This window comes from Camelina sativa, chromosome 19 (assembly GCF_000633955.1).
Source record: "Camelina sativa cultivar DH55 chromosome 19, Cs, whole genome shotgun sequence".
In the NCBI taxonomy this organism is placed as follows: Eukaryota; Viridiplantae; Streptophyta; class Magnoliopsida; order Brassicales; family Brassicaceae; genus Camelina; species Camelina sativa.
Window position 1 is genome coordinate 491,528 of NC_025703.1, and position 12,238 is coordinate 503,765.

The following is a 12,238-nucleotide window of genomic DNA, read 5'->3' on the forward strand; positions in this document are numbered from 1 at the left end:
TTGTTGATTCTTCAACTTGAAGTGGCACAACTCCATCTCCACCAAAGCTCCTCTGGTATTGACTGTACTGATGATCATCGAATTGGTTGTCCATGCTGGAGCTGTAATCCACAAGATCAAGATACTCAACACCAAACAAGAACCCATTGTTCTGAGTACCGCTGTTTTTGCCTGGATTAGGCAGTAACCAGGACGCCACCTCGATATCATCCTCATCATTATCTGCATCAGTCTCGCTCGGGGCCATGGAGCTGCAAGAGTTTGCAGACAATGGGAGAATGGGAACACGTTGATGACGTCTAGCTAGTGGGTTTGCGGAATGAATCTCAGCATCACAGGTTGTGCAGAGAGAGGCAGCGTCCGCTTTGCACAAGAACGCAGCCGGAGCAGACTCACATGACTGGCAGACACGAACACGTTCATGGCGGGAAGCAACACGATTCGCTGCGTGAACTCGAGCATCACAGGTATTGCACAAGTAGGCAGAGTCAGCTTCACAGTAGACAGTGCAGGCGGCTGAACGACATGTGTCACATGCTCGTGCCCAATTACCACTCTCGTTACTCTCTTCTTTCAACATTATAGTAAGTTATAAAGTTTTTAAGATTAGTGGCAAAAGGAGAGATTGTTTGTAATTCAGAAAAGAGGGAAGGCTACTACTATATCTGGTGGTGGTGAGAAGAGGGGTAAAGAGATAGAATCTTTGTAGATGGACACGTGGCGCAGATTTAGTGGTTGTAAAAAGTGGTTGGATCATCTTGTGGCTGTCTGAGTTTTGAAGAAACGTTTCATTTAATCATGGAAAAGTCTTTTCTTACGTCCTTTGCAAAGGAAAACAAATCTACACCAAGTGTCTCCTATGCAAGTGTGTAAACAATCTCTTCCTATTGTAGCTTTCTCTGTAGTAGGACCCGTGAGAGCTGACATGGATAAGATTCTCAATCACGTAACTTTTACTGTTTTTTCTTTTTGAGCAAAGATGTAAACTTTTTGAATCAAATTTGAAACATGTATTTATCATATACTAGGTTAATGAGGTGTCGATCAAAAATATGTTATACCAAAAACTTTCAGAGACATGAAAAGTAAAGTGATGAAAAAAAGCTGACAGTGGTGAATCTGTTGTGACCAATGAGAATATGACAAGTAAGCCTTTTAGTGAAGAGATTAGGATGCTCATGAGCCACAAGTTATCTTGTTTCCTTTTTTCATTTTTGTTTTGTTTTGTTGTCTTGACAATCAACTATATTGACATAATGAGGGAATGATATATATCTCTGAATCAAATCAACTTTATCACTCATTTCTTGTTTGAATTTGATAATAAATAAAATCATGCATAAATTATTATTTTCCAAGAGAAAGAAAGAAGAAACTTGGATGGGCTGTTACAAAAAGGCATATCCTATTCGTGGTAACTTATGGACTGGATCGTATATTCATATAAAGGAAAGCCCATTGGGCTTGAAAGGGTTTCTGTGTTTCAGGCTTTCAGCACAGTTCCGTTCGATTTCGAGTTGACTGAACATAATCCGAAATTTCAAATTCCCAATTTGAATCACAAAAGCCAAAAAGAAAAAAAAAAAGCTTCGCCGAGACGCTTCAGTACTCTCAGTAAACGATGGTTCCGCCATTGCTGAAGCTCGAGTTCACCCAGGGTCCAAGAGCTGGCGATTCTCTAGGGTTCAAACCCGGATCCACTATCCGGATAGGTCGAGTCGTTCGTGGTAATGAAATCGCCATCAAAGACGCCGGAATCTCTACCAAGCACCTCCGGATCGTCTCCGATTCGTCGGAGAACTGGATAATCCAGGATCTAGGATCTTCCAACGGCACCATATTGAACTCGGAAAGTATCGACCCAGATACTCCCGTCAATCTTAGCCATGGAGATGAAATCAAGCTTGGTGAGTACACTTCCATTGTGGTGAACTTTGTGAGTGATGTTCAGCCGCCGCCGCCGCCGCAGGAGCCTAAGCTTCCGCCCAGGCCAAGGAGGAATAACAAGCGTAACGCTGTTTCGGATCCGGATCCGGATCCTATTGAGTCGGTTCAGGAGAAGCCAAAGCGAGCGCGTGGATCGTTGAAGCAAGAGGACAATGAACTACCCAAGAAAACTAGGGCTTCGAGAAAGAAAAATCTGGCAGATATCGTCGATAAAGAAGAGGAATTGGAGGTGGAAGTTGAGAAAAAGGTCAATTCTAGGGTTGGGAGGCCCTGGAAGAACGCAAAGGAAGAGGTTCCGGAGGAGAAAGAGGTCAATCCTAGGGTTGGGAGGCCTCGGAAGAACGCAAGTAGTGCAAAGGAAGAGGTCTCGGAGGAGAAAAAGGTCAATCGTAGGGTTGGGAGGCCCCGGAAGAACGCAATTACGAATGAAGAACAAGTCCCGGAGGAGGAAAAAGGCAACTCTGGGGTTCGTAAAGGTAGCAACAGTGAGAGTATCGAGAAATTGGGTTTGAAATCGATCAAATTGGAAGTTGAAGATACCCCAAAGAGAGTAGAAATCTCAGAGGTGGAAAGCAGGAAGAGAGTGACAAGGAGCAAGCAGGTTGAGAATGTCAAGACTGAGGACACTGTTTTAGAGGTTAATGATGAGAAAAGAGCTACAAGGGCTACCAGAAGCAAGAAGACTGAAATTGGTGGAGATTCCTTTCTGGAGTTGGAGATGGTCCTGAGCCTAGCCCGGAAAAGCCGTGCAAAGAGGAGGAAAATGGAGCAGGAGCCGTCCAAGAGCGTTGTGGAGATGGAAACTAGAAATGATGATGCCGGAGAAGAGGTTTTGAAGAACTGTCATGTTGAAGAAGATAAGGAATATGAAGCTCAGGGAGGTTGTAGTGAAAGGAGTGATGACAAATGTGATAAAGAAGATGAGAGAGAGGGTGATGGATCTAAGAGGGTGGAGCAGGTAGAGACCGAGTTAAGGAAGAATAGCACAGTAATAGAAGATGACCTGAACTGTACTATTAGAGAAGATGGAGAGATTGAGAACTTGCAAGATATTGAAGAAGAAAATGGAAATAAAGCTCAGGAAGGTTGCAGTGAAAGAAGTGATGACAAATGTGTCAAAGAAGATGAGAGAGAGGGTGATGGGTCTAAGAGGGTGGAGCAGGTAGAGAGTGAGTTAAGGAAGAAGAGCACAGTTGGAGAAGATCACCTAAACTGTACTGTTAGAGAAGATGGAGAGACTAAGAACTTGCAAGATATTGTAGAAGAAAATGGAAATAAATCTCAGGAAGGTTGCAGTGAAAGAAGTGATGACAAATGTGATAAAGAAGATGAGAGGGAGGGTGATGGGTCTAAGAGGGTGGAGAAGGTAGAGAGTGAGTTAAGGAAGAAGAGCACAGTTGGAGAAGATGACCTAAACTGTACTGTTAGAGAAGATGGAGAGACTGAGAACTTGCAAGATGTTGTAGAAGAAAATGGAAACAAATCTCAGGAAGGTTGCAGTGAAAGAAGTGATGAAAAACGTGAGAAAGAAGATGAGAGGGAAGGTGATGGATCTAAGAGGGTAGAGCAGGTGGAGATTGAGTTAAGGAAGAAGAACACCATAGAAGAAGATGACCTGAACTGTACTGTTAGAGAAGTTGCAGACACAGAAAACTTACAACAAATTGAAGAAGAACGTTGTGACGAGGAAAGAGAGTGTACGGTCGAGGAGGCTGGAATTGCGACAGTAGATGATGATTGTGAAGAGGAAAAGGTTGAGCAGGTATCAAGCAATAGGATTGTAGAGAGGGTAGGAGTAGATTTAGGGAAAATGACACTAAGAAATTGGTTTGATTCCATGGAAGCTCAACTGCCAAAACAGACAATTGAAGAGACAGAGAAGATGATTGAGCCCATGAGAAGTAAGACTTTGAGAGTTTACAATCATATTGTAGAGCAAAGGGAAAAGGGCGTGTAAGTTGATTTGATCATTCCTTACAACATCCCATTTTGCTAAGCTTCATGATATGTTCTAGGATATGTTCTAACTTATACCTGAGAATACTTTGATCTCATTGTTAAGTTGCTACTGGCTTATAATGTGATTTCTTCAAGTATGGTAGGAATCTTGTTAAGAAATATTGAATGACAAAAGCTTCCTTGAAAGCATCTGTATCTATTACTCATTTTGTGCAATGTAGATCATGATCTTGCGTGTTGTGACTGCTAGGAACCACTAGTTCTTGGAGTTTTTCCATTATTATGCGACTGTAATTGCCAATATCTTTGATTAGCAAAGCCATAATGGCTGAATATGATATTCTGATCATCTGAGAGGTAGCTTCAGTTTGACGCTTTTGGATCAGTGGATCGATGTTAATTTTGTGGGACAACTCATGTGGCTTGCTTAAGCTCTATGGATTTGCTGATGCAAAGAGAGACTATATGTATATATATATATCAATATCAACATGTGAGAGTTGCTACAAATCGAAAAAAAAGAAAACACAGAACAACAAACAAACAAGAAGCTACAAGAACCGTATGAAGATTTAGCTTTCCTGTTCAAAAGGGGCTGACCTTGCCAGCCAGTTTCAGCAATAACTCTGGAACCAGCCGTTTTCTCGGTGGTGCAACTGCATCGTTTTTCAGTGCGTCTTTGTCATCAGCGTGTATCATAGAGACTATATAATCAAATAGCTCGTCTTTACCACCTCTCAGAGGATCCTAGCAAATGCAAATTCTGATGATGTCATTACTTAGTTAAAATAACAAGTAATTCAAACAACATTGAGCTGTGTAGTATGTGGATCCGCTAATGCTAGTTTCTATTGCTTACCTGAAGAAATAGATCGGTATGAGTTTTACCCTTGTACATAATTAACTCGGCTTTCACTTCAACAGCTCGTAGAGCGTCTGTAAAAGTTTTGCTATAAAAGAAAGAAACTTGTCTTAGATTATGAAGATGGTTAAACCAACTGGCCTATTTTGAATTCAATGTATATGTAAGACTGTTATCCAACCTTGCTTCAGCAGGGATAGAATTATCCTCGGATCCATGAAAGAGTATATTATGAGGCAAGAGAGAAGCGGCTTTTCGTACACTCGGATTTTTCAATCTTACTTCGGGAGAGAATTGTTCAAAAGACTCTTCTCCTTCCATTATGCTGCAAATTGATGAAATGAGAGAATCATAAGTAAATTTTGGTGTAGAGCTAATGCCCTTTTGAATGTTCCAAGTTAGAAAGACATATTATTACCTTAGGAAAATTGAACGGTACAGGCCCCGATTATGGAAGTGTTCAACCAAATTGAAGAGATTGTACCTATTCAAGTTAACAAATGGAGAGCAGATCACTGAATCCGAGAGAGAGTTTTTATAGTAACGCAAAATCTACTAAGTAAATTACCCTCCAGATAAACCAAAGTAAGCTTTTATCTGAGAAACACTCCATGAGATGCTATCCCCTCTTGATTCTTTAATAGCTTGTTCGAAGAGAGCACAAGAAGAGATATGTGCACCAGCTGATTGGCCCATCAAATAAATTCTACAGACGCAAGCAGGCACGGTTCAGTCACAAGAGCCCGTGAAACAAGAAAAATTGAACCGAAAGAAGAACCAAGTAGATGAGATCAAACCTGTTAGGATCACCTCCAAAAGCAGAAATATTATTGCAGATAAATGAGATTCCTTGAGCGGCATCATTTACCATATCACTAATGGTTCCCTGAGGGAAGTTTCTGATCCAAAGACAGGGGAATGCTTGGTTAAAGCATGGGATACTTATTATATATTTTCAATGAAGTTAGATTACTAAAACGCTCTAAACTGAGGGAGATTTTGATTCAATTCTAGATTGATAGAATCCAGAGGGGAAGTGGTAAGAAAATGATAAAACTTGGTTACCTGTAATCTAAACAGGCCACAATGATATCCCTTTCTGCTAGCTGCAGTCCCAAGAGAGAACCCCAGGCCTTGTACCTAAAGGAAGAGTCAAATTAGATGAGCATAAGACTACGTAGGAGATGCGTATATATGGAAACTCCATTCAATGCATTGGCTTACCCAATAATCCAAGCTCCACCAGTGACAAAAACTACAACAGGCTTCAGGCCATCGTTCGTTGGAGTTGGAGGTATGTACAAATCAAGCCTGCCAAATAAATAAACAATTACAGACATGAAATATATCAACCATATGGTTAGAATGGAGAAAGACAAGATTATGAGAGAGGGTCATATAACCTACCTATTCCTTGGTTGATCTCCATAAACTAAACTCCTCCTGACTTGGGATGAGAAAAAATAAAGATATGCAACTGCAGATGATATAAAAAAAAAAAGCAAAGCTTTTTAAAGTAAACAGAATTGAGAAAACAAAAAACTCAATAAACAGGAGCAAAAGAAAAAGAACCTTGAAGGAAACCAGGCATAAGGAGCATTGCATAACAAGCAAGAGCAAGTAATCTTGTCATCCACCGGTAACCTACCCTGAACAAAATCTTCTAACATTTATATCAAAACAAATCTTTTCTAACATAAACAAAAACATGTCTTAATCAAGTTTTATCAAACAAATGATGCTTTATCATCGATCAAATAGAGAGAGAAATTGAGTACCCGAGATATCCAAGAAGGTTGAAGCTAAGTCGAGTAATCAAATACGTTTCGGCAGCTGCATGGCCGATATCGCGACCGAACGACTGCTGCCTGCAAATTCGAGGCGAGACGTCAACAGACGAAGAAGACTTCCTGGTGACTCTTCGACGGACCTCTTCGGGTAAAGGTAGCCTGTTGGAGCTGTGAAGCAGCGCCATGTCGTCGGACTTCGCTGCCCTTAAAGACATCGGACAGCATAATAGGTTCGGAGAAGACTGCATCTCCGCCGCGTGATATAAAGATTGGATCTCGATATTTTGTTTGTTTTCCTCTTCTTCTTCTTCTTCTTTCTTCTTGCTTCTTCTTATATAAAATTGATCGGTTCTCTGTTTTTTTTTTGTTATTTCAAATATTTGAAAAAAAGCTTTTCGACGCATGTGCGGCTCTCGAAGAGGAAACTAAAGATATAAAGTCCTCAAAACGGCGTCGTAATTATCTCCCCCGCAAGTAAATTAAATCGAATTTAACAAAGTAACAGTTAATATCCTCCTTATATATAACGACATCATTGTGAATTAGCTAAAGTATTAATTATTTATACATACGAATCAATTAAACAAATTGAGTGATACTACTACAAGTTACAACAATTGCTATTTAAATACTGTTTTATAAGGACACAAAGCAAAAAAAAATGCAAAGATAATTGTATCACTGAACCGCAGACGTAACGCTATTGAAAATCATTTGTGTTTTGGATATCTCGAAACTTTGCATATTTGCCACGTGGTATGCCAGTCTACAAACTTTTGATTTTTTGAACGTGTTCGGCGATTAAGCGGTGGCACGCACACCGACGAAAGGAATCATCTCTGAATCAATGATTGACATCTCTTCTTCCTAATATTAGGTCGCCTACCTAGTAATATGGAGTATTTTAGATTTTTCTTTTTCTACGAACAAAAACACTAATCTACATGTGCGAAAGACTCACAACCAAACAACTTTAGTTTCTATAATTACCACCTTTTAATAATATCTTCGGCCTATAATCTACTACTAGTATCTATCTAAATGATTAATTAGCCTACATACACGGATAAGCCGATATTCTAGACGCACGACGGTATTTCAGAATATTTGGCTTTTGAGAAAAAGTTGTCAAATCATTCATGTAGTCAAATACGAGTATTATAAAATTATAAGATGATCCCTATGCAAAAGAGAATTTTTAGTCAGATATCACTAAATTAGCGACCACAGTCAAAATCTTTAGTAATAAGCGATTTTTATTTCATGGATAGCAAAAAGAAAAAGAAACGTTAAAAGATAAGAGAAAGAATCTACTTTACGCTGAAGATGAAATGAAAGACGGATTGTTAAAAGCTATAATAAATCTTCTGGTTTTTCAAAGGGGTTTCAAATGTCACCTCTGCATTTTTTGTTTGTTTACTATCACCTGAACCACCATCTCTGAACGGCACTGACCGGAGTATTCAAGAAGGGAGCGTAACGTTGGATTATCGGATTCACCGTCCTCCCTATTCTGCTCCACGTGCTCTGGTGGTAACCCGCTGTTACCGGTGCTTGATACATCAGCTTCAATAGCTGCCACCAAATAACAAATACTCAGTTCATGACAACAACACTCATGATCCAACCAACAATCCTGGAATTTACCTATATCTTTATTTATTCAGGGAGAATATGAACTTGGCAGATTCTCATTAAGATTTTTAACATAAGAAACAAAACACAATTCTCATTACTAACCTAATGGTCTTAGCCAATGTAACACTTTCAGAGACTTAGATCCATCAACAAAGCAAAGCAACGATGAAGGTTTTTAAATGAAAATGGTTGTTCCTATGTGTTCACTTGATCAAATTAAACAAAGAAAACAGGGGTTCTACACTCCTACTAGGAGATGTTGAGCCATCACAAAGAAATGATGGCTACAACCAAACGAAGATTACCTGCCAGTACATGAACGTCTGTATGATATTACGTTGCCATCTGCAGTAAGTAAAAAGACAATTTTGTTCAGATAAGTGAAACCAGCTAATGCAAAGCTGGGAACTTAGTGCAAATAAACTACTATCACTTCTAACAGGTTCAAAGAGCTTACGAGAGCAGAGAGATGATCAGAAGGAAGCCAATGGCTATCTCAGCCTGCGATGACAGGATATTGAGAGTAGTAGTGTTTGACTCCACCCACACACAAGGGTCTTCCAAGTACTTTCTGATAACCATTACAGAACAGGATACATAGAACGACATTAGATCAGTAAGAATCATCACATGGAACCAACTACGACATTCAAACCTGCTAATCAGCTGGATGCAACTACCTGTATATAGTGGACCGAGCAAAGTTACGCCTCAAGAATTTGGCTACTTGTTCAAGCGCCCGGCACAAGATGGGAATCAAAGCAACTGCAACAACAGATTGATAAGCAGACTAGTCATAAGAATGTATGTGAGTTAAAGAAATTCACAAACGAGTTTTCAATCAATTCTTACACTTGAGACAGAGATGTGAAGTGACGAATGTAAGGCAGTAGATGAAATAGATGAAATCCTTTGCTGCCACAATTGATTGTAAATAAACTTGCAGCCCTTGCATATTCCATGCCCTTGGCCTCTACAGATAACAATATTGGAATTCATATGTAACAAAATGGCGCATTACATGATCACTAGAGAGAAAAATGGGAGATCACATGGCTTACCCCGTATAAGGAGTATAAAGAATATAGAGATGAGCACGCAGTTCCCATGAAAGATAGACGATAAGCCCTATTTGAGAGGTTCTTTGGTATTAGAGGTAGCACTGCCAGGACAGCTATAACAAAAACCTGCAAAAGAGGTAATGGATTTTGAGACACGAAATAGTTACATTGAAGCATGCCAGAAAAAAAGTATTAGCCTCCCTTAGTTCATATCTGAGTACACAACAAACATTCAGCAAGACAAGAGAACATAACAACGAAGACAATACACCAAAAACCATCTCATTACTCTCCAAGTTGAGGAGTGAACAACAGGTGACAACAGCAATCCCAAGTCACAGCCCTACTAAAGAGCTAGATCTGGTTTTTAGAATTGTGCAATAAGAACAAGAAACTGCAACTGGAAACATAGTCTTACCCAAGCATTGACTGAAAACTGAATCGTCTGTTGATCCCAGCGCAGTGAACTTGGGTTTGCACCGGCAGTAGCAGATGGCCCAGAGGTTCGAGGAACCGATCCTGAGGCACACAATAAAGTAAAGTAAGTTTTTGTCAGTTAGAGAAAAGTTCATCTCAACTCATCTCATATAGTATAAATTAGAAGGTCAAGGCGTCAAGGATATCAGGGAAAGAAAGTTCACCTGAGTTACGTGAACGAACTTGTTCATTTGCATTAGAAGATGCCGTTGAAGATGCAGATGTAGCAGATGGTCTGGCAGATTGTGAAGACGAAGATGAAGTCGACATAGGCTCCACAACAAGATCAGGATCCTGTAAGCACCCAGATTTAGCAACAAATCCAGACCAATACGTTTAAAAGTAAACTTCATAGGGAAACGCAAAGATGAACAGCACAAACTAAACAAGACCCAAACGAAGATGAAATCAACAGAGTGAACACAGTTTTCAATGGAAACCCCTACCCTCCGCTTAATATAACCTAATCAAGAGGAGATTCGAAACCCAACGACTACGAAAATTAGCAGAAAGAAGATCAAAACTCCCCAATCTCTGCAACAAACACACTTGTAAAACCTAAGATTCAAAGTTCTCAACCAAATCAGTAGCGCACAAACTCAAAGTCGAAACTCAAAAGCAACGAAGGATAGATAAGCAAAAAATTGAAGAGGGAAGAGAGTTCGTACGATGTAGCGTTGGTAGAATTTGCGCTTGAAATGGTCGACGACTTCAGGACGAGAAGCCATGTGAGGAGGGATGAGGATATTGGACCAGTAATCAGCCCATCGAGCGTCGCTTTCGTAGTCGAAGGCTGCCGCCGCAATTTTCTTCAGCCGCTGGGGATCTTCGCCGCCTTCCGCCATGGATGAGATCGCCGGAGAGAGAGATTCGGATTCGGATTCGACTTTGTTATGGGTTTTTGCTTCTTTGGTCCACTTTTCTTGTTTACTTACTAGTAGTAGTACTAGTCCCTTGTTGAATCTCCCCAGAGCGACGACGTTTTGGCGCAGCTGTTATTTCTGGACTTTATACGTTTATGACTTTAATTATGGGCTTTATTATAGCCCAAATGGCCGAAATTTTTCTATAAATATTTTTTATTCGACACATATGATTTTATTTTTAAATATGGTTTTTATTTTTGACTTGGATTTTTCATGATTTTATCGATAAAAAGAAGAATTTTTTACTATTTTTAAATTTAGGTTATAATTTTTAGTTGTAGAATTTAGTATTTATGGTTTTGGGTTTAGTTTGAATGTTTTAGTGTGATGATTGAAAAAAAAAAAAATACTCCATATTTTAGTAGTAATTTATAAAAATGTAGAATGTCCATCGTATAAGTTAAGTACTCCGATCCAACCTTAGAGAGTTTATTTAAATATACATACAAATCCATTTATGCGTAAACTTAGTTATGATTAGCAGTTTCTATATTATGTCTTAGCTTAGCATGGAGTATAAAACTGAAACAACATCACCTATATCAATCATCACATATTTCAAATCCAACAAAACCCATAATAATACAAACTAGTTAGAAAGATGTCGTCTTCCCTTCGGCTAAGAAACGCAAACACTCCGGCTCCGGAGCTCGACGAGTTTTCCGATCAGCCACCGTCAGAAACACGTGTGCTCAAAAGACAGATGTCAATATCTCAGCGAACCATGTCAAACACGCTGACATCAGCAGCAAATCTCTCAAACCTACTCCCAACGGGAACACTCCTCGCGTTTCAACTCCTCACGCCGGTTTTCACTTCAAACGGCGTTTGCGACCACGCAACGCGTTCTCTAACCGCCGTTCTCCTCTATCTGTTAGCCGCGTCTTGCTTCGTCAGCTCCTTCACCGATAGCGTCAAAGCCGACGACGGAACTACCTACTTCGGTTTCGTCACGTTCAAAGGCATGTGGATCGTTGACTATCCTGACCCGTCCGGGTTAGGTTTACCTGATTTATCCAAATACCGGATGCGGGTCGTTGATTGGATCCACGCCACGTTGTCCGTATTAGTGTTTGGAGCGGTTGCGTTGAGAGATAAGTATGTAACGGACTGCTTTTGTCCGTCCCCGGAGGCAGAAACGAAACATGTCTTGGACATTGTTCCGGTGGGTGTTGGGGTTATGTGTAGCTTATTGTTTATGGTTTTTCCAACAAGACGTCATGGCATTGGGTATCTTGTTACCGGAAATGTTGATCTCCGGTGAATTTACATGTAAACAAAAAAGTTCATGGTGGGTTGACTATCTTCGTTTGTTTATTTGTAAAGTTTGTATTCATACGTTGTGCATATTTATTTAATGTAAATTAATAAATTTTATCTAATCTAGCTGTTGAAAATTATATAAGCAAAAGGTCTCATATACTGTATGTCACAAAATATTATATAAATGTATATTATCTATATCGTTTCGTACGTCATATATAATGCATGATGTTAGGAAATTTTTTAATAATGAAACCATTATATTACCGTTGTGTCAAATACGTCTTCTATTTAAATTAGTTCCCTAATTCATAC

General features: G+C 39.7%; 5 protein-coding genes across 5 annotated transcripts in view; 2 read left to right on the plus strand and 3 right to left on the minus strand.

Moving 5' to 3' along the window:
- LOC104763799 (zinc finger protein CONSTANS-LIKE 2-like) overlaps window positions 1–681 on the minus strand; it is a 3,828-nt gene extending 3,147 nt beyond the window's left edge. Inside the window, exon 1 of the mRNA XM_010487181.2 lies at window positions 43–681. Coding sequence (XP_010485483.1) covers window positions 43–580 — 538 coding nt within the window. The 5' untranslated portion in view covers window positions 581–681. The remainder of the gene's footprint in view (window positions 1–42) is intronic.
- Window positions 1,545–4,151, plus strand: LOC104763801 (ABC transporter F family member 4-like). The gene has a single exon (XM_010487182.2). It carries the CDS (start codon window positions 1,622–1,624, stop codon window positions 3,902–3,904), a length of 2,283 nt encoding a protein of 760 aa, XP_010485484.1. The 5' UTR covers window positions 1,545–1,621; the 3' UTR covers window positions 3,905–4,151.
- On the minus strand, window positions 4,369–7,027 carry LOC104763804 (probable isoprenylcysteine alpha-carbonyl methylesterase ICMEL2). Its single transcript, XM_010487184.2, has 11 exons — window positions 6,547–7,027; window positions 6,341–6,417; window positions 6,176–6,245; window positions 5,993–6,079; window positions 5,834–5,908; window positions 5,566–5,667; window positions 5,337–5,474; window positions 5,187–5,252; window positions 4,950–5,093; window positions 4,766–4,856; window positions 4,369–4,653 (listed from the first exon to the last, which is right to left on the minus strand). The coding sequence occupies exons 1-11, from the start codon at window positions 6,960–6,962 to the stop codon at window positions 4,492–4,494; spliced, it is 1,428 nt and encodes a 475-aa protein (XP_010485486.1). The 5' UTR covers window positions 6,963–7,027; the 3' UTR covers window positions 4,369–4,491.
- LOC104744316 lies at window positions 7,768–10,664 on the minus strand. The gene is made up of 9 exons (XM_010487183.2): window positions 10,403–10,664; window positions 9,899–10,028; window positions 9,676–9,776; window positions 9,258–9,383; window positions 9,049–9,169; window positions 8,877–8,961; window positions 8,654–8,767; window positions 8,502–8,541; window positions 7,768–8,133 (listed from the first exon to the last, which is right to left on the minus strand). Exons 1-9 carry the CDS (start codon window positions 10,577–10,579, stop codon window positions 7,981–7,983), a joined length of 1,047 nt encoding a protein of 348 aa, XP_010485485.1. The 5' UTR covers window positions 10,580–10,664; the 3' UTR covers window positions 7,768–7,980.
- LOC104763805 lies at window positions 11,249–11,949 on the plus strand. The gene has a single exon (XM_010487185.2). It carries the CDS (start codon window positions 11,262–11,264, stop codon window positions 11,922–11,924), a length of 663 nt encoding a protein of 220 aa, XP_010485487.1. The 5' UTR covers window positions 11,249–11,261; the 3' UTR covers window positions 11,925–11,949.